This window comes from Mobula hypostoma, chromosome 5 (genome assembly GCF_963921235.1).
Source record: "Mobula hypostoma chromosome 5, sMobHyp1.1, whole genome shotgun sequence".
Taxonomy (NCBI): domain Eukaryota; kingdom Metazoa; phylum Chordata; class Chondrichthyes; order Myliobatiformes; family Myliobatidae; genus Mobula; species Mobula hypostoma.
The window spans coordinates 108,798,626-108,825,194 of record NC_086101.1 but is presented as its reverse complement, the minus strand read 5'-3'; the positions used below and the strand labels follow the sequence as shown (position 1 = coordinate 108,825,194).

The 26,569-nt window shown below is 43.1% G+C and overlaps 1 protein-coding gene across 1 annotated transcript in view; it reads right to left on the bottom strand.

Moving 5' to 3' along the window:
• The window catches only part of LOC134346250 (polyunsaturated fatty acid 5-lipoxygenase-like), a 47,519-nt gene extending 25,502 nt beyond the window's left edge, over positions 1 to 22,017 (bottom strand). Inside the window, exons 1-7 of the mRNA XM_063047575.1 lie at positions 21,871 to 22,017; positions 17,057 to 17,261; positions 7,054 to 7,135; positions 5,967 to 6,089; positions 4,480 to 4,583; positions 4,140 to 4,312; positions 112 to 252 (exon numbers count right to left, since the gene is read on the bottom strand). Of these exons, the coding sequence (XP_062903645.1) occupies positions 112 to 252; positions 4,140 to 4,312; positions 4,480 to 4,583; positions 5,967 to 6,089; positions 7,054 to 7,135; positions 17,057 to 17,261; positions 21,871 to 22,017 (975 nt within the window). The remainder of the gene's footprint in view (positions 1 to 111; positions 253 to 4,139; positions 4,313 to 4,479; positions 4,584 to 5,966; positions 6,090 to 7,053; positions 7,136 to 17,056; positions 17,262 to 21,870) is intronic.
• Between the last annotated feature and the right edge of the window lie 4,552 nt (positions 22,018 to 26,569).

Here is a 26,569-nt window from a genome sequence, read left to right as displayed (position 1 = left end):
CGGACAGCGAGAAGAGTGTGAGGGAAGGAGGGGGAGGGGGAGCGGTTGAGACAGGGCATGAGAAAGGGAGGGTGGTAGAGGGAAAGGGAAAAAGAGGATTAGAGTCCATACCTGGATTGCAATGGGAACTAATTCATTCTTTGGATTCAGGTACAAGAGACACATCGGTGCTTCGAGGTATTGCTGCTTCGGCTTTGTGTTGGCTGCAATTCCATTCAGTAACGCATAGTCAACAATGAAGATATTGCCATTCTGGAAGATAACAAGGAACGGTCGCTTCGGTGCCTGTGCAAAGGAATCTTACAAGAAGAGGTATCCTTGCCACTCCCTGTCTTATTCTCAAAGTCCTCCAAAGGAAGACATATCTGGATTTTGTTCAGATCTAACTGCATTGATTCTGCTGCCTGACTGTGATCAGCTCACACCCCACCCCCTAAATATGTGTCATCTGCAAAACGTGGCTAACTTATTTGTTATAGAAACATAGAAACCTAGAAATCCTACAGCACAATACAGGCCCTTCGGCCCAACATGTCCTTACTATAGAAATTACCTGGGGTTACCCACAGCCCTCTATTTTTCTAAGGTCCATGTACCTATTCAGAAGTCTCTTAAAAGACCCTATCTTATCTGACTCCAGCACTGCCGCCGGCAGCCCATTCCACGCACTCACCACTCTCTGCCTAAAGAACGTACCCCTGACATCTCCCCTGTACCTACTTCCAAGCACCTTAAAACTGTGCCCTCACGTGGGAGAAAGCCTCTGACTACCTAAACGATCAATGCCTTTCATCATCTTATACACCTCTATCAGGTCACCTCTCATTCTCCGTCGGTCCAAGGAGAAAAGACCAGGATCACTCAACCTATTCGCATAAGGCATGCTCCCCAATCCAACCAACATCCTTGTAAATCTCCTCTGCACCCTTTCTAGAGTTTCCACATCCTTCCGGTAGTGAGGCAACAAGAACAGAGCGCAGTACTCCAAATGGGGTCTGACCAGGGTCCTATATAGTTGCAACATTATCTCTTGGCTCCTAAACTCAGTCCCACGATTAATGAAGGCCAATGCACTCTATGCCTTCCTAACCACAAAGTCAACCTGCGTCGCATCTTTGAGTGTCCTATGGACTCGGTCCCAAGATCCCTCTGATCCCCCACACTGCCAAGAGTCTTACATTAATACTGTATTCTGCCATCATATTTGACCTACCAAAATGAACCACCTCACACTTATCTGGGTTGAACTCCATCTGCCACTTCTCAGCCCAGTTTTGCATCCTATCGATGTCCATAAGACCATAAGACAAAGGAGCAGAAGTAGGCTATTCGGCCCATCGAGTCTGCTCCGCCATTTTATCATGAGCTGATCATTTTATCCTATTTAGTCCCACTGCCCCGCCTTCTCACCATAACCTTTGAGGCCCAGCTACTCAGATACCTATCAATCTCTGCCTTAAATACACCCAATGACTTGGCCTCCACTGCTGCCCGTGGCAACAAATTCCATGGATTCACCACCCTCTGACTAAAAAAAAAAATTTTTCGCATTTCTGTTCTGAAAGGGCGCCCTTCAATCCTGAAGTCATGCCCTCTCGTACTAACCCCCCACCCCCCATCATGGGGAACAACTTTGCCACATCCACTCTGTCCATGCCTTTCAACATTCGAAATGTTTCTATGAGGTCTCCCCTCATTCTTCTAAACTCCAAGGAATACAGTCCAAGAGCGGACAAACGGTCCTCATATGTTAACCCTCTCATTCCCGGAATCATTCTAGTGAATCTTCTCAGTACCCTCTCCAACGTCAGCACATCCTTTCTTAAATAAGGAGACCAAAACTGCCCACAGTACTCCAAGTGAGGTCTCACCAGCGCCTTATAGAGCCTCAACATCACAATCCTGCTCCTATACTCTATTCCTCTAGAAATGAATGCCAACGTTGCATTCGCCTTCTTCACTACTGACTCAACCTGGAGGTTAACTTCAAGGGAATCCTGTACGAGGACTCCCAAGTCCCGTTGCATCTCAGAACTTTGAATTCTTTCCCCATTTAAATAATAGTCTGCCCGTTTATTTTTTCTGCCAAAGTGCATAACCATACACTTTCCAACATTGTACTTCATTTGCCACTTCTCTGCCCATTCTTCCAATCTATCCAAATTTCTCTGCAGACTCTCCGTTTCCTCAGCACTACCGGCCCCTCCACCTATCTTCGTATCGTCAGCAAACTTAGCCACAAAGCCATCTATTCCATAATCCAAATCGTTGATGTACAATGTAAAAAGAAGCGGCCACAACACTGATCCCTGTGGAACACCACTGGTAACAGGCAGCCAACCAGAATAGGATCCCTTTATTCCCACTCTCTGTTTCCTGCCAATCAGCCAACGCTCTATCCACGTATGTAACTCTCCCGTAATTCCATGGGCTCTTATCTTGTTAAGCAGCCTCATGTGTGGCACCTTGTCAAAGGCCTTCTGAAAATCCAAATATACAACATCCACTGCATCTCCCTTGTCTAGCCTACTGGTAATTTCCTCAAAAAATTGTAATAGGTTTGTCAGGCAGGATTTTCCTTTAAGGAATCCATGCTGAGTTCTGCCTATCTTGTCATATGCCTCCAGGTACTCTGTAACCTCATCCTTGACAATCGACTCCAAAAACTTCCCAACCACTGACGTCAAGCTAGCAGGTCTATAATTTCCTTTTTGCTTCCTTGCCCCCTTCTTAAATAGCGGAGTGACATTTGCAATCTTCCAGTCTTCCGGAACCATGCCAGAATCTATCGACTTTTGAAAGATCATCGCTAATGCCTCCGCAATCTCCACAGCTACTTCCTTCAGAACACGAGGGTGCATTCCATCTGGTCCAGGAGATTTATCGACCTTCAGACTATTCAGCTTCCTGAGTACTTTCTCTGTTGTAATTGTGACTGCGCACACTTCTCTTCCCTGCCACCCTTGAGTGTCCGGTATCCTGCTGTCTTTCTCAGTGAAGACTGATGCAAAATACTTGTTCAGTTCCTCTGCCATCTCCTGGGATGGCAGGACTTTCATATGAAGAAAGACTGGATGAACTGGGCTTGTACTCGTTGGAATTTAGAAGATTGAGGGGGGATCTGATTGAAACGTATAAAATCAGCCATGATCATAATAAATGACGGTGCAGGCTCGAATATATGAGTTAAGAGTGTCCACTATGTCTTTCTCTGCAAACCACTATTACTCCTGACACAATTAGCTTTCTCCTTGACTTTTCTTTTACTACTAAAGTATTGAAAAAAATCTATTGGTGTCAAGTTTAGCATTATCAGCATTATCCTTCTCAACCTGCAATCTGAATTCCCCTCTTGACTATAGTGCTCATATTTTCATATGCCCTACGGTTAGCATTATTACATTTTTTTTCTGTATTCCTTATATAGCTGTCTTTGATTCAGTAATTTATTACATATATATTTAGTCATCCATATAGTTAATCTATTGTTTTTATTGCCTTTCCCAACGTTGGGTACAAGCATTTCCTGCACTGCAGCAATGACCTCTTTAAATCAACCCCATTGTTACTCAACAGACACAACGTCAAGCAGCTCTTTCCAGTTTACCTTCTGAAATCTTTGCCGCATCTGCACAAACTCTGATTTCTGAAATTCAATTGAATAGCTTTGTTTTTTAACTGATATACTCTCCCAAAAAATACAACGTTTTTTTACTTAGAATGTTATGGTCACTTGTTCCTAAAGGCTGAACGACTTCCTTACTCAAAATTTTATCCTGATTGTTACAGAATGTACAATCTAGACAGGCCTTCCCTCTTGTTGGTGTATTAATATACTGGGTCAAAAAAACAATCATTCAACAACTCAATAAATTCACTTTCCAGTAATCCATTTGCCTCTGTATTCTCCCACTCAATATTTGGGAAATTAAAGTCTCCCATGGTGCACTTGGGTGTGGGACGGTGCAGGTATTGGATGATGGTGTGTGTTTCACCGTGGGACAGTGCGGCAAGGTGTGCGACGGTGTGAGTTGATCTGGGACGCTACATCGCTCCTCCTTCTGTAATGCCCCAACACTACCATATCTCACGTCTCTGTATCATTCCCGCTTCCCACACTCTGCAAGCCAGAGTCTGACCTGGACCTCCTGCTGGAGGGTGGTGCCGTACGCCAGGATGGGGGCGACCATTTCGTCCTTAACGGGGAACTTTGCTGGGATCTCGCTGCACTGTTGGATGAGAACAGGGTTTGATCCGTTCAGGTACTGATAGCCGAAGAATTTGTCTTCATCCCAGTGTTTCTTCACATATTCTAGGTAACAGAGGAGCCACACTGTCGATCACATCTGTCACAGCTGGGTCACGTTATTCTTTCACCAAACCCTTCCTATTGGAAGTCGATTGCCAGCTAAACATCCCTGTTTATCACAGGAACCTCTCTGATTCCGACAGTGACAATGAAGCAACTGGTGAACTCACCTGAGACTGGATCTCTGTTGATCTCACAGAAGGTTTGTAATTCGCTCAGCGTACTCCACACCTCATGGCACATCTTCAGTGGCTGCAGCCCGAGCTCCACAATGCTGCATCAGCAAAAACACATCACAGTGAATACAGGAGGAATGCCAAGCAGAGTCCGAGAGAGACTTGTCACAGTGTAGGTGAGGACTACATCAGTTCGGAACAGGGCCATACAGGTGTTTGGATCTCGGCTACAGATCAGAGCTGAGTGCATTTCTCCAGCCGTGCACACAGACATCGCTTTCCATGTATCCTTGTGCGTGCCTGTGTGTCTGCAAGTCTATGAGTGTGCGTGTACTGAAGAATCTAGACCGTTGGACTAACACTCATCAGGCACCTCACATCATTCCACAGGAAGGGACAAAGTCTGTGCCCTGGATTGTCATTACTCCAACGTGGAGACATGAGTTAAATCGGGGTTGGATATACTCAGTGAATGGCAGGACCCCGCGGATTACTGCTGAACACGATGAACAAGGATACAAGGACCTGGTTTGGTGAAAACGGGAACACAGGAAGACAGGATCGTGTGGAGGGTGTACGACATGCTTGCCTGTGTTGCCCGAGGCACTGAGCATTAAAGTTGGGAGGTTCTATTCGAGCTGTACTAAACATTAGTCAACCCGCACCGGGAGTCCTGTGGGCAGTTTCCGGTCCCTGCACTACGGAAAAGATGGGATTGAGCTGGAGAGTTACAGAAGGTATCCACAATGGTGTGGTCTGGATTAAAGGGTCTGAGTGATACAGTTGCGACCTTCCCCTGGAGTGAAGGAGGCTGAGAGGTGACATTAAGAGAGGAACAGGGATCAGATACTGATAGCCTGGTTGACATAGGGCCGAGCTATAACCAGAGGGTAGTGAGTGGAGAGGAAAGTGGGATAACTGGGAAGCTGAATCATCTAAAATCAACGCCATTCGGGTGAGGACGGGGAGATAAATGTTACCTGTGTCTGTTCAGGGACTCAGAAAGGACAAGTAACTCACTTACCAGTGTGATCGTCAGATACAAATCTGACACAGGAGAGTGTAGGAGGCTGGAGTGTAGATATGGTGGCTGGTCACAGTCTTTCCCCAGGGTAGGGTATCTAATACTAGAAGGACCAGGTATATAGCAGGAGGGAAAGGATCTGAAGATGCATTTTTACAAATAGACGGTGGCCCGTATGTGGCCAGAGGAGGTGGCTGAAGCAGGGACAATTATAATGTTTATGAGGCAGTTGGACAGGTCCGTGGATAGAAAAGATTTGCAGGGATATGGGCCAAAATCTGAGAAAAAGCACGAACTGTGGTAGACGTCTTGGTTGGTACGGATAAGTTGGGGCAAAGAGCCTGCTTCTGTACTGTATGACTCTAACTCTGGGCAAACTGCAGGCACCCATTTACCAGACAACCCAAACAAAGACTTGGTGAGTTTGAACAGTGGCCCATTCTGTTCCAATACTTACGCAGTATCTATGTTAAGGAAGGTTCTGACCTTCCTGTCGAATGCAATCACTGCGTCTCTCGGCAAGTCACTGGTGCTTGCACAGTGAATGCTTTTTGGAATTTCTGCTGCAGAAGTACTCCACCTAAAACACAATGTGAAAATTCCTCAAACTCTTCCTGGAAGTAATTGCGAATATGAATAATGTTCAATTTGATGTTTACAGCCACAGTCTGCATCACCAGTTCAGGTACAATACAGCCTAATCACAGTATACATCTGACAAAGGGCCGTTGAACTGAGACTGACCACTGTCAGTCCCCCGCAACACCCACCCTGCCTCTACGTTGGTGGGAAGTAGAAGCTGTGAGGAGTTCATGGGAACGGAGGAATGTATAGACTATGAGGAAATAAATTGAGGAATTGGCATTGGAGAGATTGTTCAGCTTTGTGTTTCACAGTGGTCCATTATGATCCATGGAGGTTCAGTATGGTCCAACGTGGTTCAGTCTGATCCAGTGTGATCCACGGTGGTCCACTGTGATCAGTGCGGTTCAGTATGGTCCACGGTGGCCAACTGTGATTCTTTCCATAATACCATAAGACGATAAGATATAGCGAGCACAATTAGGACATACGCCTCATCGATTCTGCTCAGTCATTCTGTCACAGCTCATTTATTATCTCTTTCAACCCAATTTTTGCCTTATCTGTGTAAACTTTGATGCCTTAACTAATCAATAATCTATCAAACTCCGCTTTAAATATACTCAATGGCATTGCCTGTACAGCCGTCTGCGGCAATGAATTCGATAGATTCACCATTCTCTGGGTAAAGAAATTTCTACTTATTTCTATTCTAAAGGGATGAGCTTTTATTCAGAAGCTTGAACCGTCTGTGTAACAGCAGCGAGTTCACCACTGATCATCAAGGCCAGTCTTTCTCTCCTTATCAGAGGCAGGTGAACCCTGTGCCCAGAAAGAGGGCATCGTGGAACGGTGATCACTTGAAGGAGATTGTATAGGGACCCTGCTTGCTTGTTATATCAGTTCCTCTACACCACTGGATTTTGACCTGTTTCCCGAGAGAATGATGGCTCTATACTCACTGGTACATGGCTTGTCTCTTCTGCAGTTCCTTTTCCCGATATTCCTTCACGGTGGCCAAATCGTATTCATGTCGTGTCCAGACTGTCCGAGAACAGAATCAATGATCAGGGAACACTTATAACGCAGCATCTCACCAAGTCTTTCCAGAACTTTCCCATTCTCTGGTCTGCCGTCCCAAAGCTGGATGCTGGACCCGCAGTTAGAACTTTGTGAGTCATACCAACTGACCTGGTGCCTGAAATATTCTCTCCCCAAGAATACTGCCCAATGTATTGAGCATTTCCAGATTATTTCAGCCTTCTGACACTGCCAGGCCTTGGGCTGTGGGTCACCGCCTTGCCACGGGCTTGGAGCTCAGCGCCAGCCTCGGGTCACCTCCAGGTCATGGGTGTAAAGCTCAATGAGAGACGCAGGTCACTGCCACGGCATTCACATAGAGTTCGCTGAGGGCTGTGGGTCACCATCAGGGCATTAGCGTGAAGTTCACTGAGGGCTGCGTGTCAGTGCCAGGTCATTAACGTGGAGTTCACTAAGTGCTGTGGGTTAGTGCCAGTGCATTAGCGTGAAGTTCACTAAGGGCTGTGGGTCAGTCCAGGGCATTAGTGTAAAGTTCACTGAGGGCTCCGGGTCAGTCCAGGGCATTAGTGTAAAGTTCACTGAGGGCTCCGGGTCAGTGTCAGAGCATTAGCGTGAAGTTCACTAAGTGCTGTGGGTCAGTGTCAGAGTATTAGCGTGAAGTTCAGTAAGGGCTGTGGGTCAGTCCAGGGCATTAGTGTAAAGTTCACTGAGGGCTGTGGGTCAGTGTCAGAGCATTAGCGTGGAGTTCACTAAGGGATGTGGGTCAGTCCAGGGCATTAGTGTAAAGTTCACTAAGGGATGTGGGTCACCTCCAGAGCATTAGCATGGAGTTCACTAAGGACTTTTGGACGGACTCTCTTGAAGCACTATATGGAGTAAGTCACACTAGACTTTGCTCCGTTCTTTTTTCATTAATTTATCACCCGTTTAGTTCTCACGTTGAAGTGTTTACATTATTTTTGAATGCTTGAATTTTGACTTTTAATTCTTGGAAGTGGCATCCAGAGGGTAAAAGGCACTAACCGAGACCGAGGAAGCCGACAGTGGAAATGGAGGAGAAGGAGGCGACCCTAAAAAACCGAAACAGGCACAACTGACGTTCGAAGTTATATCCAAGCTTCGTTTAGTTCTCACGTTGAAGTGTTTACATTATTTTTGAATGCTTGAATTTTGACTTTTAATTCTTGGAAGTGGCATCCAGAGGGTAAAAGGCACTAACCGAGACCGAGGAAGCCGACAGTGGAAATGGAGGAGAAGGAGGCGACCCTAAAAAACCGAAACAGGCACAACTGACGTTCGAAGTTATATCCAAGCTTTTGAATGACAAACTTGATAAATTTGATAAAAGATATTCTAATCTCGAGATAAAGTTAAGTAATACTGAAGATCAACTCCGAGCAATTGAACGGGAGAATGAAAAGCAACAACAACTAATTTTGAATCTTGATGAAAATGGCAGACAAACAGACTGTAGATTAAGCTCGTTGGAAAAGAAGGTATCCTCGACCACTCAAACGCTGGAACGATGTAAAGCCAAGGTCATTGACCTGGAAAATCGTAGTCGCAGACAGAATCTACGGATTATAGGAATTGGTGAGGATGTTGAAAGTGGCGATCCCACTAAGTTTTTTGCTCAATTTTTAATGGAGGTATTTGGTACTGAAGTGTTTTCTAACCCTCCTATACTAGACCGCGCTCATCGCTCGTTAAGGGTTAAACCCCCGAAAGATTTAAATCTTAGAGCAGTTGTTCTATGATTCCACTATGTGCATACTAAGCAGCAGTTAATTCGAGTAGTTAATTCGAGTTGCACGTCGCAAAGGAGTCATTGAGCACGGGGATCTCAAATTTTGTCTGGGGGAAGAGTTTAGTCCAGAGTTGTACAAGAGAGGTCTCTTTTTAAGTCGGTGATGTCGGATTATACCAAAAGAAATTACATCCTGCGTTATTATATCCTATGCGTTTGAGGCAAACAACAGGAATTCTGCAGATGCTGACGAAGATCCTGACGAAGGGTCTCGGCCTGAAACGTCGACTGCACCTCTTCCTACAGATGCTGCCTGGTCTGCTGCGTTCACCAGCAACTTTGATGTGTGTTGCTATGCGTTTAAGGGTTGTTTTGCCAGATAAATCATGTAATTGGTTTAAATCAGTGACGGAGGCACGTCAATTTCTTGAAGATCTTGACTAATTTTCAACTGTTTAATAAATTTACTGCTTTCTCATGCTTGAATGTAGTTGTCTATTAGTTTAAAACTAATGTGTAGATTTGCCTTTAAAGTTCTGGAATTCTCATTCTTGGTTGGATTATACCTGTATTTTTTTTTTTGGAGTATAGATGTTTAGTATGCATTTAAGTTAAGATTTCTTTTTTCTTTCATTATTTTGTGTAAATATTTTAACTTTTCTCTTAACATTTTGACTTGGTGACAGATTGTGCTTTTTTTGAAATATTAGTAAGATTGTATTTTGTTTCATTTTTGAAGGTTTCGCCTTTCAAAATGTCTCGCAATGACTGGGTTCCTTTTTTTCAATATTTGTTCGGTCTTTTTCTTGGTATTTCTCTCATAATGTTTTGTCTGTGGGTGGTTTATTACATTCCTTCCATTTGCAGTTATGTCTTCTTGAGAGTTGGGGGTAATGTATTTGGGATTAGTCAGCGTACTGGTTGGCTGTGGCCAGTTGTTTTTTTTTCGGACTTGGTGGGTGGGGGATGGTATTTCTTTTAGATCAGTATTTTCAAGTTGGGATGTTCTGAAACTACAAATATGTCTGAAGTGCCGTAGATTCCGGTCCCTCTTTAAAATTTTTTTCCTCTTCCTGAGTCATGGTTTCCTGTGCAGTAAGGTTAACCCTTTGCATACCATTTGGCTTATTGTAGTAAAATGGATAATGTTATTAATTTTGTTTCATGGAATGTAAATGGTTTGAATCATCTGATTAAACGGAAGAAGATTTTTAATGTTCTTCGTAGACTGAGTGCTCAGATTATCTTTGCTCAGGAGACTGATGTGAGGAGGGTGGATGATCAGCGTTTTTTCTAGGTTTTGGATGAATGACCATCTATTCTAATTCACAATCTAAGGTAAAAGGAGTTTCAATTTTTATAGACTCCTCGATTTCATTTGTTCATTATGAAACAATTTCCGACCTGAATGGTAGATATTTGCTAACTACTGGCTTACTTTATAATCAAAAAGTTGTTTTGGTTAATATTTATGCACCAAATACTGACTATCCTGAATTTTTAAAGCATTTACTTGCATCTTTTCCTAATTTAAATGAATTTAAGTTGGTAATGGGTGGAGACTTAAATTGTTGCTTGAACCCCTTGATGGATTGGTCTGCCTCTAAACAAATGTCTCCAAACAAATCCGCTATTTTTATTAACTCCTTTTTAGTTGATTCCGGAATCTTAGATGTTTGGAGACTTTTATATCATAATGAGAAAGAGTTCTCTTTTTTTCTCCCATGTATATCATAGTTATTTGAGAATTGATTTTTTTATTGATTCTCGATCAATTTCGTCTGTTGAATATTCATTGTGAATATGATGTCATTACTATTTCTGATCATGCACCTCTGAAACTATCAATTAAATTAAACATATTACTATTTAACTATTTATGGTTTTATTACTATTTAATTATTTATGGTGCAACTGTAACGAAAACCAATTTCCCCCGGGATCAATAAAGTATGACTATGACTATTACTAAATTCACTGACGTAACTTCTAGTGCTAGACAATGGAGGTTTAATTCCACTCTACTTCAGCGTTCAAATTTTGACAATTTTATTAAAGAACAGATTGATTTTTTTCTTTTCAACTAATTCTACGGATGAAATTTCCAGTGGAATATTGTGGGATACTTTTAAAGTATATATTCATGGGCAAATTATTTCATATTCTGCTGGATTGAAAAAACGAATTAATAATGAAATATGTACATTGGTTGATAAGACTAAAGAATTTGATAACAAGTATTTTGTTGCTCCTAATTTAGAACTCTGTAAACAGAGGGTTGAACTTCAGATGCAGCCTAATTTGTTATTAACTTCCCCGATTGAAAATCAATTACTTAAAACCAAGAGTCAATTTTATATACATGGTGATAAATCAAGTAAATTATTGGCAGACCAGCTGAAAGCTGCTTCGGCTAAACTTTTGATTAGTAAAGTGTCTAAATGGGATGGTCCCTTGACGGTCGATAATGACGAAATTAATAAATCTTTTCAAGACTTTATACCTCTCTATATCAATCGGAATTTCCTGAAGAGTCTACCATTATGCATGAATTTTTAAGGAAATTGAACATTCCGAAATTACTACTTAATGAACGCTTAGAGCTAAACGCATCCATTACGGAAGATGATATTAAGAAAGCAATTTTTGCGATGAATACTGGAAAAGCATCAGGTTTGGATTGATTTACAGTAGAATTTTATAAATCTTTTTCAAATTTACTTTCACCATGGCTATGTAAAATTTTTAAGGATGCCTCACTTGTAGGTAAATTACTGCAATCCTTTCATGAAGCATTCATTTCTTTAATTCCTAAAAAAGATAAAGACCTTACTGATTGTGCATCATATAGACCTATATCTTTGTTGAATGTAGTTTCCAATTTTTTTTAAGTAAAAACAAATAGATTGGAAAAGGTACTGCCACAAATTATTTCTGATGATCAGACAGGATTTATTAAAAATCGCTTTTCGTGTTTCACTGTTAGGAGAGGAATGAATATTGTATATACTCCTTCACCTAAAGTTCCAGAATGTGTTATTTCGCTCGACACCGAGAAGGCGTTTGACAGAGTTGAATGGAAATATTTATTTAATGTGCTTGAGAGATTCAACTGTAGCCCAAAATTTATTTCTTGGATTGAAGTGATATATCATTCACCTTTGGCTTCCGTAGTTACCAATAATCAGAGATTCCCCTTTTTTAGGCTTTTCAGAGGTACTAGACAGGATTGTCCGTTGCTATTTGATATAGCTTTGGAACCGTTTGCAATTGTCTTTCGTGATTCACCTAATATAGTTGGAATTACTCATGGGAAGGAGATGGATAAGGTATTATTGTATGCAGATGACTTGTTACTCTATATCTCTAACCCAGAGAAATCCATCCCGGCAGTTTTATCACTGGTTTAGTAGTTTTTCTGGTTATAAACTAAACCTTAATAAGAGTGATGCAAGTTCCAATTTATAGACAATTACCATTTGAATTAATTACTGATTATTTCACTTATTTGGGTGTCAGAATTACTAAAAAAAATAAAGATTCATTGAAAGTTAACTTTCCACCCTTAATTGACTATCTTAAACCATTGTTTACTGAATGGTCCCCACTGTCCTTATCATTGATTGGTCGAATTAATGCTATTAAAATGACTGTTTTACCTAAATTTCTGTATTTATTTCAAATGGTACCAAATTTTATCTCTAAATCCTTTTTTAATATTATTGATTCTAAAATTTCTTCATATATGGGGCAGAATAAAAATCCGAGATTGAGTAAGAAATATCTATAGAAAACAAAAAAGGACGGTGGTTTAGCCCTTAGATAAAAACTTTAGATTTTATTATTGGGCAAATAATATCCGATATTTAATGTTTTGAACGCAAGATTGGGATGGAACTCATCGTCCCCGATGGGTGAACCTGGAGGGTGAGTCTGTGCAGGGGTTTTCATTAGTTTCTATTTTACGAACTTCGCTCCCCTTTGCATTAACCAAACTGTATAAACAAATAATTAATCCAATAGTTAAACATACAATACGAACATAGTTTCAATTTCGTAAATTTTTTTGGATTGAACTAATTTACGTTATCTAGTTCTGCTATATCTATTTTTTTCTTTCAACCTTCTGGAATTGATCAAGCTTTTTCCTTATGGAAAACGAGGGGAATAGCATGCTTTCGTGATTTATCTATGAATAATTGTTGCATGTCGTTTGAACAATTATCTAATAAATATAAGTTGTCCTGTTCATTTTTTTTAGATATCTGCAGATTAGAAGTTTTTTGAATGTTATTTCACCAAACTAATATTACAGAAAATTTTTTAGGTTTAAATCCTTATCAGAAGCACTTAATAGCAGTTTTGTAAGATTTAATTACGGAAATATATCTAGGTATTTCTGAAAAAATATAAAATGAATGGGAAAGAGAACTTCAGGTATCTTTACCTATAGAGAAATGGGAGAAAATTCTTCAACTAGTTAATACTTCCTCAATGTGTGCTAGACATACACTGATACAATTTAAAATAGTCCATAGGGCTCATATGTCTAAGGATAAATCAGCTCGCTTTTCCCGACATATAAATCCTGTGTGTGACATGTAATTCTGAGGTGGCCTCTCTGACACATATGTTTTGGTCTTGCCCTCTTTTAGATAAATTTTGGAAAGATATTTTTGATATTATCCCGATAGTTTTGCGTATTAATTTAAAACCTCCCCCTATTACTGTAATTTTTGGATTATCAGTGACAGATTTGGTCATTTATCCTTTTCAGCGTGCCCTTTGATTGCATTTGTTACACTAACAGCTAAAAGATCCCTTTTACTTAACTGGAAAGATTCTGATCTTCCTACTACTTTTCAATGGTTTTCTCAAACTATATTATTTTTAAACCTGGATAAAATTAGGTGTGGTATGGGTGATTCTTCAGTTAAATTTTAAGAAACCTGGAGACCGTTTATTCAACATTTTCATATGATGTAAGTTCCCCCTTTCAGAACGCTTTTCTTTTTTATTTAAATAATCTTTTGTTTATCAATGGAGGAGCGGAGTTAATGACAAATAATGTACTTATCCAAAGGAATAGGACATCCCAGTTTTGTCTTGTTTTGTTTTCTTTTGTTTTTTTTAGTTTAGGGGGTTCTTTATAAAATTCTTTTTTCATGTTCAATTACAGAGATTGGGAGGCTTGAATTATATATTTTACTCGAATTATGCTTGTATATGTTAACCATTATCAATGTTATACCGATCTCTTTGTATCATTAATATTGTTGAAACTGGATTAAAATATTGAAAAAGAAAACAGAGGGCTGTTGTTCAGTGCCAGGGCATTAACATGAAGTTCACAGAGGGCTGTTGTTCAGTGCCAGGGCATTAACATGAAGTTCACTGACGGCTGTGGGTCAGTGTCAGGCATTAGCGCAGAGTTCACTGAGGGCTGCCGATCACCACCATTCCTTGGGTCTGAAGCTGACCAAGGGCAATGCGTCACTGCTAGCCCATGGGTGGGAAGCTCACTAAAGGCTGTAGATCCTGGTGGGGCATGGATCAGTGCCGGGCCATGGATTAGTTCCAGTGCCAGGTTGTGGAGCTCAGTGTGTTGTTGGGCATAGACTAAGAGCATCCTACCAGCTGCCCTATCCAAACACACGCTTTCAATGCCTCAAGGTGCTCGGAGAAACAAAGCCCTTCACTGGAGACGTAAACTTCCCTTCCAGTTCCACCCAACACCCCACCTCTCTCCCCCGGTCTGCCCCCACAGGGAAATGAAACCAGTGACCAATGTTGTTCAAGCCTCAGCCAACAGCTTGGAGGCCAGTTCACCCTGTCACCATCCGGTGAGGGGCCAGTGGAACAGAATCTCTGCAGCTGGGTCACGAGGCGTCACGGCAATGCTGGTTCCTGATGCCTCTGTAGATCCCTGCAAACAACGCTGAAGGTAAACTGGTCAAATCACTCTTAGTCACACTAAACTGCAAGGTTTCTGGATTGTGTGAAACCCAGTTTAAAGTTTTATTGGCAAATATTATTCCTTTCTTTAAGAAAGGGAATAGGGATAATCCTGTGAATTATACACCAGTGAGTCTTACAGCAGTGGTGGGTAAATTATTGGAGGAGATTCTTAGAGGCAGGATTTACGAGTATTTGGACAGATTAGGGATGTAATGGGCGGGGTTAGGGATCCCCAGCAAGGCGTTGTGATGGATAAGTCATATCTCACTAGCCGGATTGAGTTGATTGAGGATGTGACAGAGCACATTTACAAAGGTACAACAATGGATGTAGTGTATGTGGATTTTAGTAAGATATTTGATAAGGTTCCCCATGGTAGCCTCATTTGGAAATTCAGGAGATATGCTCTCACACTATGAGCCTGCTACTGGAAGCTGGCCAGGTGGGCCAAGTGGCCGGCTTGTGTGCTGTAGAATTCCCCGAAAAAAACATTTCTCAATGCTGTGGGGTTGAGACTCACTGACAACAACCTCCCGCCCCCAGCACCACCACCAACCTGCCCCCTCCCCCCGCGTTTCCAAGCCGACCAACACTCACGATCCCTGTTACTGTGTAAATGATACCAATGGTTCCCTTGGGCTCAACATTGATGTAGCTGGTAAATAGTTGGTGCCAGCCCCGATCGCCCAGGGATCCACCAGTCACAGGATGCCAACCTGAGCAGGATGCTTCCTACCCCATTCTGGGAACGTGCCAATCCCTGCCTCTCGTTCATCCACTCCTACCAATCCTTATCAAAATCATCAGAATCGGGTTTAATATCAGCGGCATAAGTCGTGAAATCTGTTGTTTTTGTTTTTGCGGCAGCAGAACATTGGAATATATAATAATAAATACTGTGAAGTGCAGCAAGTATATATCTGTGTGTATGTGTGAGTGTGAGTGTGAGTGTGTGTGTGTGAGTGTGAGTGTGAGTGTGTGAGTGTGAGAGTGTGAGTGTGTGTGAGTGTGAGTGTGTGAGTGTGAGTGTATGTGTGAGTGTGTGAGTGTGAGTGTGTGTGAGTGTGAGTGTGTGAGTGTGAGAGTGTGAGTGTGAGTGTGTGAGTGTGAGAGTGTGAGTGTGTGTGTGTGTGTGTGTGTGTGTGTGTATGTGTGTGTGTGTGTTAAATAAGTAGTGCAAAAAAGTCGTGAGGTAGTGTTCATGACTCCATTGTTAATTCAGAATTCTTATGTCTGATGGCAGAGGGGAAGAAGCTGTTCTTCAATCACTGAGTGTGTGCCTTTATGCTCACGTACCTCCTTCCTGATGGTAGCAATGAGAAGAGGGCATGTCCTGGGTGATGCGGTCCCTAATGATGCGTGACGCCTTTTTGAATCACCGCTCCTTGAAAATATTCTGGATGATACAGAGACTCGTGTCTCTGATGAAACTGACTGAGTTCACAACTTTCTGCAGCTTCTTTCCTCGGGCCTTCAACAGTACAACCAAACTGCACTCTGGCTGAGAGGACGGTACATGTTACTGAATGACGTGGTTGTTTTTTCTGCACCTCTTAGTTACTTGTAGGTATTCTGTTCATGTAATTTGAATACTACAGATTGCGAAATCTGTGATGCGCAATAACCAAGTGGAAATTACACCATTGTACGGAATAGGTTAAATTCTAATTCCTCTTTGGTATATGCTGAGATGTGTAAGACAAAATAGAAGACTAGAAGACAAGATGGTGTCAGCTTGGAATGTGGTGATAGTCTGGAGATGCGAATGCGAATCCTAGGCAGGGTCATGACTAGTGGAAAGAACTGGACAAGACAAGAGACAGACAAGAATACTGAGAGAGAGAGGGTGAGAGGAAGAGAGAGAGAGAGAGATTTTGGGACACTTCCGGTTCTCCGGCTATATATTGTGTGGCAGCTTAGTGGTTGATTCATAATTTTTATTTTGTCCAATTTATTACTTTTTTAACATTTTCTTTCTCTATTTTACTCTTTATGTAAACCGGTTAGAGTCGGCAAAATATTGTTGGCCGAAGGGTCTGCACGGTGCTGTAGTGTTCCATTAACTTATTACTTAGAAGGTCAGTACTCATAACTTTGAACAGTGTACAGCGCCTCATCTGTTTGCCCATACTTCCTGTTGCTGAATCAATAAGAAACAATGGACAAACTTTTAAATATTTACAATTCCATCCTGTTAAATTTTAACGATATAATCGTACCAGATCCTTCAATGACATCCAGGGAATCACCATCACTCAGCCAGGCGTAGCATGGGAAATAGTACATCTTCTCTGGAGTACAGGTTTTCACCGTGATGTGGCTGCAATACCAGCTGCCCTCCAGCAGAAAGTGTTTCTCTTTGAACAGCCTCACCACCAGAATGTCGCCGAGGTTGGACCGTGTATTCACCTCCACGGCTTCACCCTGCACAGGAAACGTCAAACACAGCGGCCAGACTGAGACCTCTGGGCACATATATCACTCTGGTAATGCCCGTCACCCGACCGTACGCTGAGATTTGTCCCCTCACTGTACGCTATTCCCTGACTCTCTACTTTGCCGTACTACGACCCCGATACGAGTCCTCAAACCTTGCTGTCCGCTGAACCGTCACTGTACACTTACGGCTGAACCCTCACCATACACTGAACTCAAAACTCAACCTCAGACTGTGGTCACCCCAGAACTCTCATCGTACACTGACCCCTGATCAACACTACTCACACAAGTTGACAGGGTTTTTAAGAAGTCGTACTGTGCGTTGGCATTAGTCAGGGGCTGAGTACAAGAACCGTAAGGTAATGTTGCAAGACTACAGAACCCTGGTTAGACTATACCTACTGGAATATTGTGGTCAGTTCTGGTCGCCTCATTAAATAAGTATGTGGAAGCTTTATAAAGGGTTCAGTGGAGATTTGCCAGGATGCTGCCTGGATTAGGGAGAATGACGCATGAGAATAAGTTGAGCGAGCTGGGCTTTTCTCTTTGAGCGAAAGAGGGTAAGACGTTACTTGACAGAGGTGTGCAAAATTCTAAATGCCATGGAGCATGTGCACAACCAGAGAAACGTCCACTGAGTGGAAATGACTAATATCAGGGAGTAAACTTTTAACGTGATTGGTTAATTTTATCCAAGATGGTGCTGGTGATCCACAGTGACACGTTGCAGCCTGCTTACAAAACTACTAAATATAATTCTTCTGAATTACAGAAAAGATGCACACATCAGGATGCCCTTGATCGACTGTATCTCAGCATTCAAAACCATTATCCCTTCAAAACTAATCAATAAGCTCCAAGATCTTCGCCTCGATACCTCCTTCTGTAATTGGATCTTCGATATCGTTATGAGCCTGTTCAACTTGGAAACAGCATCTTCTCCAGGATCTCCATCAACACAGGGCTGTGTGCTTAGCTCTTTGTTCAACACATTATGCACTTCTGACTGTGTGGCTCAGCACAGCTCCAATGCCAAATTCAAGTTTGCTAAAAACACCGCTGTCATAGGTGGTGATGTATGAGCATATAGGGGGGAGACTGAAAGAGTGGCAGAGTGGGGCCATAACAAGAACCTTTTATTCAATGTCAGCAAGACCAAGAAGCTGATTATTGACTTCAGGAGAGGAAATCAGAGGTCCATGAACTCGTTCTCATTGGAAGATCAGAGTTTGAAAGGGTCACGAACTTTAAATTCCTCGTGTTATTATTCGGAGGACCTGTCTTGAGCTCTGCACGTAAGGACAACTGCAAAGAAAGCACGGCAGCGCCTCTACTTCCCTAGGACTTTGCGGAGATTCGGTATGATACCTAAATCTTTGATTAGCTTCTACAGATATGTAGTGGAGAGTTTATTTACTGGCTCCATCACGGCCTAGTATGGAACCAACAATGCCCTTGAACGGGAAATCCTACAAAATTTAGTGGATACGTCCCAGTCTATCAAGAGTAAATATACATGAGATGTTGTCACAAGAAAGTAGAATCCATCATCAGAGACCACCTACTTCCCAGGACATGTACTCTTCTGTCTGCCTCCATCTGGAAAAACGTACAGGATCCTCAGGACTCACACCACCAGTTTCAAGAACAGTTACAACCGCTCAGCCATCAGGCTTATCTGTCTATCTATCTATCTATCTATCTATCTATCTATCTATTTGTTTGTTTATTTATTTATGTATTCTTTCTTTTTCTATTTTGCACAGATTTTTGTCTTCTGCACTCTTGTTAAGGACAGAAAATAGGTAGTTGCGGGAGGCTAAGGAGCGGTACGGGATTGCTTCAGGTTAGTAGACTGAGCCGTGTTAAAGGATTCATTGTTGTCACCTACTTTATAAAAACGGTTGTAGACGAGTGTGTCCCCACAAAATTATTCAGAGCTTTCCCTAACCAGATTCTTTGGATGAACTATGAGATCGGCTGTCTGCTGGGTAGAGATCAGAGGCATTCAGGTCTGGCGACCCAGTTAAGTACTAGAGATCCAGGTACGATGTCCGGAAAGTCATCAGTCGTGCGATGTGACAATTCCGGAGCAAACCTGAATCACTGGAGGATGCTAAACAGCCGCGGCAGGGCTTGAATCTGTCACGTCCTATAAAGTGAAATCAAACAACAGAGGTGACAACAAGGCTTTGCTCCCAGATAAGTTCAAGACATGCTGACCATCAGAACATGGAGGAACCTTCACGACTGCAACTGCCCCTGATGACCCTGTGATTTCAGTTTTTGAGCCCAGCGTGAGAGCACCTTTCAGGAGGGTGAACCCACGGAAAGCACCCAGCCCAGACGCGGTACCTGGCTGAGAACTAAAGTCCTGTCCTGATCAACTGCTGGAGTGTTCACCGATATCCTACCCTCTCGCCTCGGCGATCTGAGGTACCCACCTGCTTCAAGCAGGATTCAATGATACCGGTGCCGAAGAAGAACGCGGTAACTTGCCTCAACGTCAACCGTCCAGGAGCGCTTACATCCACGGAGATGCATCATTAGCCTGGTAAGGAAACACCAAAGCTCTTGCACGGAATAGCCGGCAATAAGTAAAGATACGGCCCAGTCCATCATCGGTACCGCCATTCCCGCTATTGAACATTTCTGTACAGAGCGCAATCGCAGGAAAGCAGCATTCGTCATCAGTGACCCCCACCATCCAGGCCATACTCTCTTCTCACTGCTGCCATCAGTGAGAAGGTACTGGAGCCTCAGGACGCACACCACCATGTTCAGGAAGAGTTATTACCCTCAGTCATCAAGCCCCTCAAGAACCAGACGGGATAACTTCACTCGCCCCATCACCGAACCGTACTCATGGCCTACGAACTCACTTTGAAGGACTCCTCATCTCGTGTTCTCGATATTTATTGCTTATTTATTTGTTATTATTACTTATTTTGTATTTGTACAGTTTGTTCCTATTTGCACGTTGGCTGTTGTCCATTCAGTTGGCTGAGGTCTTTCACTGATTCTATGTTTTTGTATTTGTTGTGATAGCCCACAAGAAAATGAACCTCAAGGTTGTATATGATTCCATACATGTGTATTTACTTTAATACTAAATTACTTTAAACTTTGAATGTTGGAATTATAGGAGTAAGTGTTTGAATACAGATGCATGGAACGTGTTGCCAGGGGTGCTGGTTTGAGGTAGATACAATATGGACATTGAATAAACTCTTGGATAGGCACATGGATGACAGGGAAATGGAGTGCAATATAGAAGGGCAGTTTAGATTAATTTTAGAGTCATTTAAAAGATCGGTATAACACTGTGTGCGAAAAGCCTGCACTGTGCTGCGGATCTCCACCTTCACTGTATACCGACCTTCACATTGCGAAGTCTGCTGAGCCCTCATTGTTCAGTGTCGCACTTTGATAAAGATAAGCTTTATTCGTCACATGTACACAGCAAAATACCTCTGTCAAATCAGCAAGGATTAATCTGGGGAAAGCCCCCAGTGTAGCCACGCTTCCGGGGTTGACATTGAACGTTTACAATTTACTTACCCTAACCTGAAAGAAAGTTTTTAGAATTGGGGAGGAATTCGGAGCACCCGGAGGAAATCCACACAGTCATGGGGATAATATATAAACTACTTACAGAGAGCATCAAGTGTTGAATCCGGATCACTGTCGCAGTAAAGCGTTATGCTAATCGTTACGCTATGGTGCCTCCCCTTCTGGGAGAACGAGCCAGGGTGGGGCGTACACAGTCTATGGTGGGGCGCTGAGGAGTGCGATAGGACGGAGGGATCTGGGAACACAGATCTATAATTCCTTAAAAACGGTGTCACGGGTACATAGGGTCATGAGAAGAGCTGTGGGCACGTAGGCTTTTATTAATCAAAGTACTGAGTACAGGGGTCGGGGTGTTATGCTGAAGTTGGATAAGACGTTAGTAACGCAGGTTAAGGGTAGAGGATGAAATATTTAAGGGAAACATGAGGAGGAACATCTTCACTCAGAAGGTGGTGCGAATGTGGAACGAGCTGCCGGTGGAGTTGATGGATGTGGGCTCGATTGCAACATTTTAGTAAAGTTTTGATAAGTAACGTGAACCTGAAGGAGGCTGCAGTAGCTGCGGCTTGGCGGTACTAGTCACTGACTAGTTGGGCTGGTACGTCTGTTTATGTGCTGTAGTGGTCTATGATTGTACACTGACCCCGAGCCTCCGCTACGCTGAGCACTGATGTCACTGTACGGTGACTATAAACCCCCACCCTCACCGTACGCTAACCACTGAATGCCATACGTTGAGACCTGACCCAAACCCTCACTCGCGGTCCTTGAGGTGCTGTGTCTGGTGGGAAAGCCCGTCACTAGGAGGCTGAATCAGCCAGGAATCTCTAGAGGGGAAGATACCAACACGACTGTGTCCGGCACCGGGAACACCGAGCACAAACCCAACCGGAGCTGCTGCGTACGTGAGCTGTACTCTGTACCGCGCAGAGCGATGATTGTGACCCCACACCAGCACTCCGCCCTCGGGAGCTCTTTCGTTATCAATTAGGATGATTTTTGAAAGAAAGGAAATACTCACGCCCGTTCTTTCAAACGGAGTCCGGCCCCACGAACTAAAAGTTTCCGAGCTCCGAAGCGACCCAACTAAAGACAGGGAAATTTTATCGAATATACCCGCCAAGGGCACGGCCTCATTATATAGGGTAACGTGGTAACAGAAGGACATCTCGACACTGAGGTGAAGAAGACGGTGTGTGGAGATGTCTCTGCTTCTTTATATTGGATAAAATAGGAGGTGGAGCCAACCTGGTCTGTCAGCACTTCGAGATATCCATCAGAAAATACTCGGTGGGGAAATAGCACTATACATATTCTTCCGCAACGGCAGATGGAGTAACCGGGTTTGGGGGGTAAGCCCCTCAATTATTACAGTCGTTAACCACCCCAGGGGAGCAACGAGTGGCAATAATCCTATTGGTTTTACGAAAACTAATACAACAGACTGAAAGCTGTTACGTACCCCGTAATGGGTTAAAAGAACCAGCAGAAATGTGCCACGTTCCAGCGAGGGCAAGAATAGTAGGATCAGGCAGATGAATGCGTGGCTGAGAGACTGGTGCAGGGGGCATGGCTTCAGATTCTTGGATAATTGGGATCTCTTCTGGGGGAAGTATGACCTGTTCAAAAAGGACAGGTTACACCTGAACCCGAAGGGGACCACTATCCTGGCGGGAAAGTTTAATAGAGCTGTTAGGGAGGGCTTAAACTAATTTGGCGGGGGGGATGGGAACCGGAATGACAGAGCGGAGGAAGGGGAAAACAGAAATAGATCTAAGATAGTGAGCAGTAAAGATGTCAGGAAAGACAGGCAGGTGATGGGGCAATTTTGTAGCCATTGGGATGAGTTGCAGTGTAATAAAGTTGCAGTGAAATCAAAGCGAAAAGTATCAAACACTGGTCTTAAGGTGTTGTACTTAAATGCACGCAGCATAAGGAATAAGGTGTATGATCTTGTCGTACAGCTACAGATTGGCAGGTATGATATTATGGCCATCACTGAGACCTGGCTGAAGGATGCATGTCTCTGGGAGCTGAACGTCCAAGGATACATGATGTATCGGAAGGATAGGAAGGTAGGCAGAGGGGGAGGCGTGGTTTTATTGGTAAGAAATGATATTAAATCATTAGAAAGAGGTGATATAGGATCGGAAGGTGCAGAATCTTTATGGGTTGAGCTAAGAAATAGCAGGGGTAAAAGGACCCTGATGGCAGTTATTTATGGGCCTCCAAACAGCTGCAGGGATGTGGACTACAAATTACAACTGGAAATAGAAAAGGCTTGTCAGAATGGCAGTGTTATGATAAATGTGGGGGATTTTAACATGCGAGTGGATTGGGAAAATCAGTTCAGCACTGGATCTCAAGACAGAGAATTTGTAGAATGTCTGCGAGATGGCTTTTTAGAACAGCTTGTTGTTGAGCCTACTAGGGGATCGGCTGTACTGGATTGGGTATTGTGTAATGAACCGGAGGTGATTAGAGAGACTGAGGTGAAGGAACCCTGAGGAGGCAGTGATCATAACATGACTGAGTTCACTGTGAAATTTGAAAAAGAGAAGCCGAAATCTGATAGAAACATAGAAAATAGGTGCAGGAGTAGGCCATTCGGCCCTTCGAGCCTGCACCGCCATTTATTATGATCATGGCTGATCATCCAACTCAGAACCCCGCCCCAGCCTTCCCTCCATACCCCCTGACCCCCAGTGGAGTAAGGGAAATTATAGTGGCGTGAGAGAGGAACTGGCCAAAGTTGACTGGAAAGGGACACTGGCGGGAAAGACAGCAGAGCAGCAGTGGTTGGAGTTTATGTGAGAAATGAGGAGGGTGCAAGACAGGTATATTCCAAAAAAGAAGAAATTTTCGAGTGGAAAAAGGATGCAACCGTGGTTGACAAGAGAAGTCAAAGCCAAAGTTAAAGCAAAGGAGAGGGCATACAAGGAAGCAAAAATTAGTGGGAAGACAGAGGATTGGGAAGTTTTTAAAACCTTACAAAAGGAAACCAAGAAGGTCATTAAGAGGGAAAAGATTAACTATGAAAGGAAGCTAGCAAATAATATCAAAGAGCATACTAAAAGCTTTTTCAAGTATATAAAGAGTAAAAGACAGGTGAGAGTAGATATAGGACTGATAGAAAATGATGCTGGAGAAATTGTAATGGGAGATAAGGAGATGGCAGAGGAACTGAACGAGTATTTTGCATCAGTCTTCACTGAGGAAGACATCAGCAGTCTACCGGCCACTCAAGGGTGGCAGGGAAGAGAAGTGTGCGCAGTCACAATTACGACAGAGGAAGTACTCAGGAAGCTGAATAGTCTAAAGGTAGATAAATCTCCTGAACCAGATGGAATGCACCCTCGTGTTCTGAAGGAAGTAGCTGTGGAGATTGCGGAGGCATAAGCGATGATCTTTCAAAAGTCGATAGATTCTGGCATGGTTCCAGAGGACTGGAAGATTGCAAATGTCACTCCGCTATTTAAGAAGGGGGCAAGGAAGCAAAAAGGAAATTATAGACTTGTTAGCTTGACATCGGTGGTTGGGAAGTTGTTGGAGTCGATTGTCAAGGATGAGGTTACAGAGTACCTGGAGGCATATGACAAGATAGGCAGAACTCAGCGTGGATTTCTTAAAGGAAAATCCTGCCTGACAAACCTATTACAATTTTTTGAGGAAATTACCAGTAGGCTAGACAAGGGAGATGCAGTGGATGTTGTATATTTGGATTTTCAGAAGGCCTTTGACAAGGTGCCACACATGAGGCTACTTAACAAGATAAGAGCCCATGGAATTACGGGAAAGTTACATACGTGGATAGAGCGTTGACTGATTGGCAGGAAACAGAGAGTGGGAATAAAGGGATCCTATTCTGGTTGGCTGCCGGTTACCAGTGGTGTTCCACAGGGGTCCGTGTTGGGGCCGCTTCTTTTTACATTGTACATCAACGATTTGGATTATGCAATAGATGGCTTTGTGGCTAAGTTTGCTGACGATACGAAGATAGGTGGAGGGGCCGGTAGTGCTGAGGAAATGGAGAGTCTGCAGAGAGACTTGGATAGATTGGAAGAATGGGCAGAGAAGTGGCAAATGAAGTACAATGTTGGAAAGTGTATGGTTATGCACTTTGGCAGAAAAAATAAACGGGCAGACTATTATTTAAATGGGGAAAGAATTCAAAGTTCTGAGATGCAACGGGACTTGGAAGTCCTCGTACAGGATACCCTTAAAGTTAACCTCCAGGTTGAGTCAGTAGTGAAGAAGGCGAATGCAATGTTGGCATTCATTTCTCGAGGAATAGAGTATAGGAGCAGGGATGTGATGTTGAGGCTCCATAAGGCACTGGTGAGACCTCACTTGGAGTACTGTGGGCAGTTTTGGTCTCCTTATTTAAGAAAGGATGTGCTGACTTTGGATAGGGTACAGAGAAGATTCACTAGAATGATTCCCGGAATGATAGGGTTAACATATGAGGAACGTTTGTCCGCTCTTGGACTGTATTCCTTGGAGTTTAGAAGAATGAGGGGAGACCTCATCGAAACATTTCGAATGTTGAAAGGCATGGACAGAGTGGATGTGGCAAAGTTGTTCCCCATGATGGGGGGGGGGTTAGTACGAGAGGGCATGACTTCAGGATTGAAGGGCGCCCTTTCAGAACAGAAATGCGAAGAATTTTTTTTAGTCAGAGGGTGGTGAATCTATGGAATTTGTTGCCACGGGCAGCAGTGGAGGCCAAGTCACTGGGTGCATTTAAGGCAGAGATTGATAGGTATCTGAGTAGCCAGGGCATCAAAGGTTATGGTGAGAAGGCGGGGGAGTGGGACTAAATGGGAGAATGGATCAGCTCATGACAAAATGGCGGATCAGACTCGTTGGGCCGAATGGCCGACTTCTGTTCCTTTGTCTTGTGGTCTTAAAGATAGCGGAGTGAAGGGATATGGGAAGAAGGCAGGAAAAGGGTACTGATTGTGGATGATCAGCCATAATCACGGTGAATGGTGGTGCTGGCTCGAAGGGCTGAATGGCCTTCTCCTGCAGCTATTGTCTATTGTCTATTGTCTATTGAAATGGAACACACCTAGAGTCTGGTATTGCTGTTAACAAAAGCTATTTTATTAGTAATTACGCAAAACAGTAATATATAACCAAATAAATCGAACAGGTTAACAAAGCTTATGCATATATAGGTGTGGAAATATAGAACCCAAAGTTCTTCAGGCTTAGGTGGTAAGGGATACAGTCTTATGATGGAACGTAAGATAGTTCAATTCAATGCTCAGGTTAATTAATGAGAGGTATTTGTAATCCAAAAGGCGAATGTTGTGAGAAAGCAATTACTTCGATATTCCACAGATTCCACGACAGCGATACACAATAACAATAGTGGTAGGTTTTATCTCCGAAGTTGTTCCACTCCACACACGAAATATCACCGACAGTGATCTTCAACGAATATCCTTTCAACACAAGTGGTACCGCACCCGAATTCAGCTACGAGTCATCCCAAAGTGGTGGCCACAGGATACTCAAACAGAATCCACCTATGGATTAGCACCAACAGCGGTCTATCACTAGGATACCCTCTTCAAGTGGTAAAACTACCAACCCAGGCAAGGATTATCACACACAGGTAGTTTCCACACAAGGTTACCCCAAACACACAACGTGATAGCCACTTATCCGGTTCCACGACATACGAAATAACTTCAACAGTGATTTGCCACAGG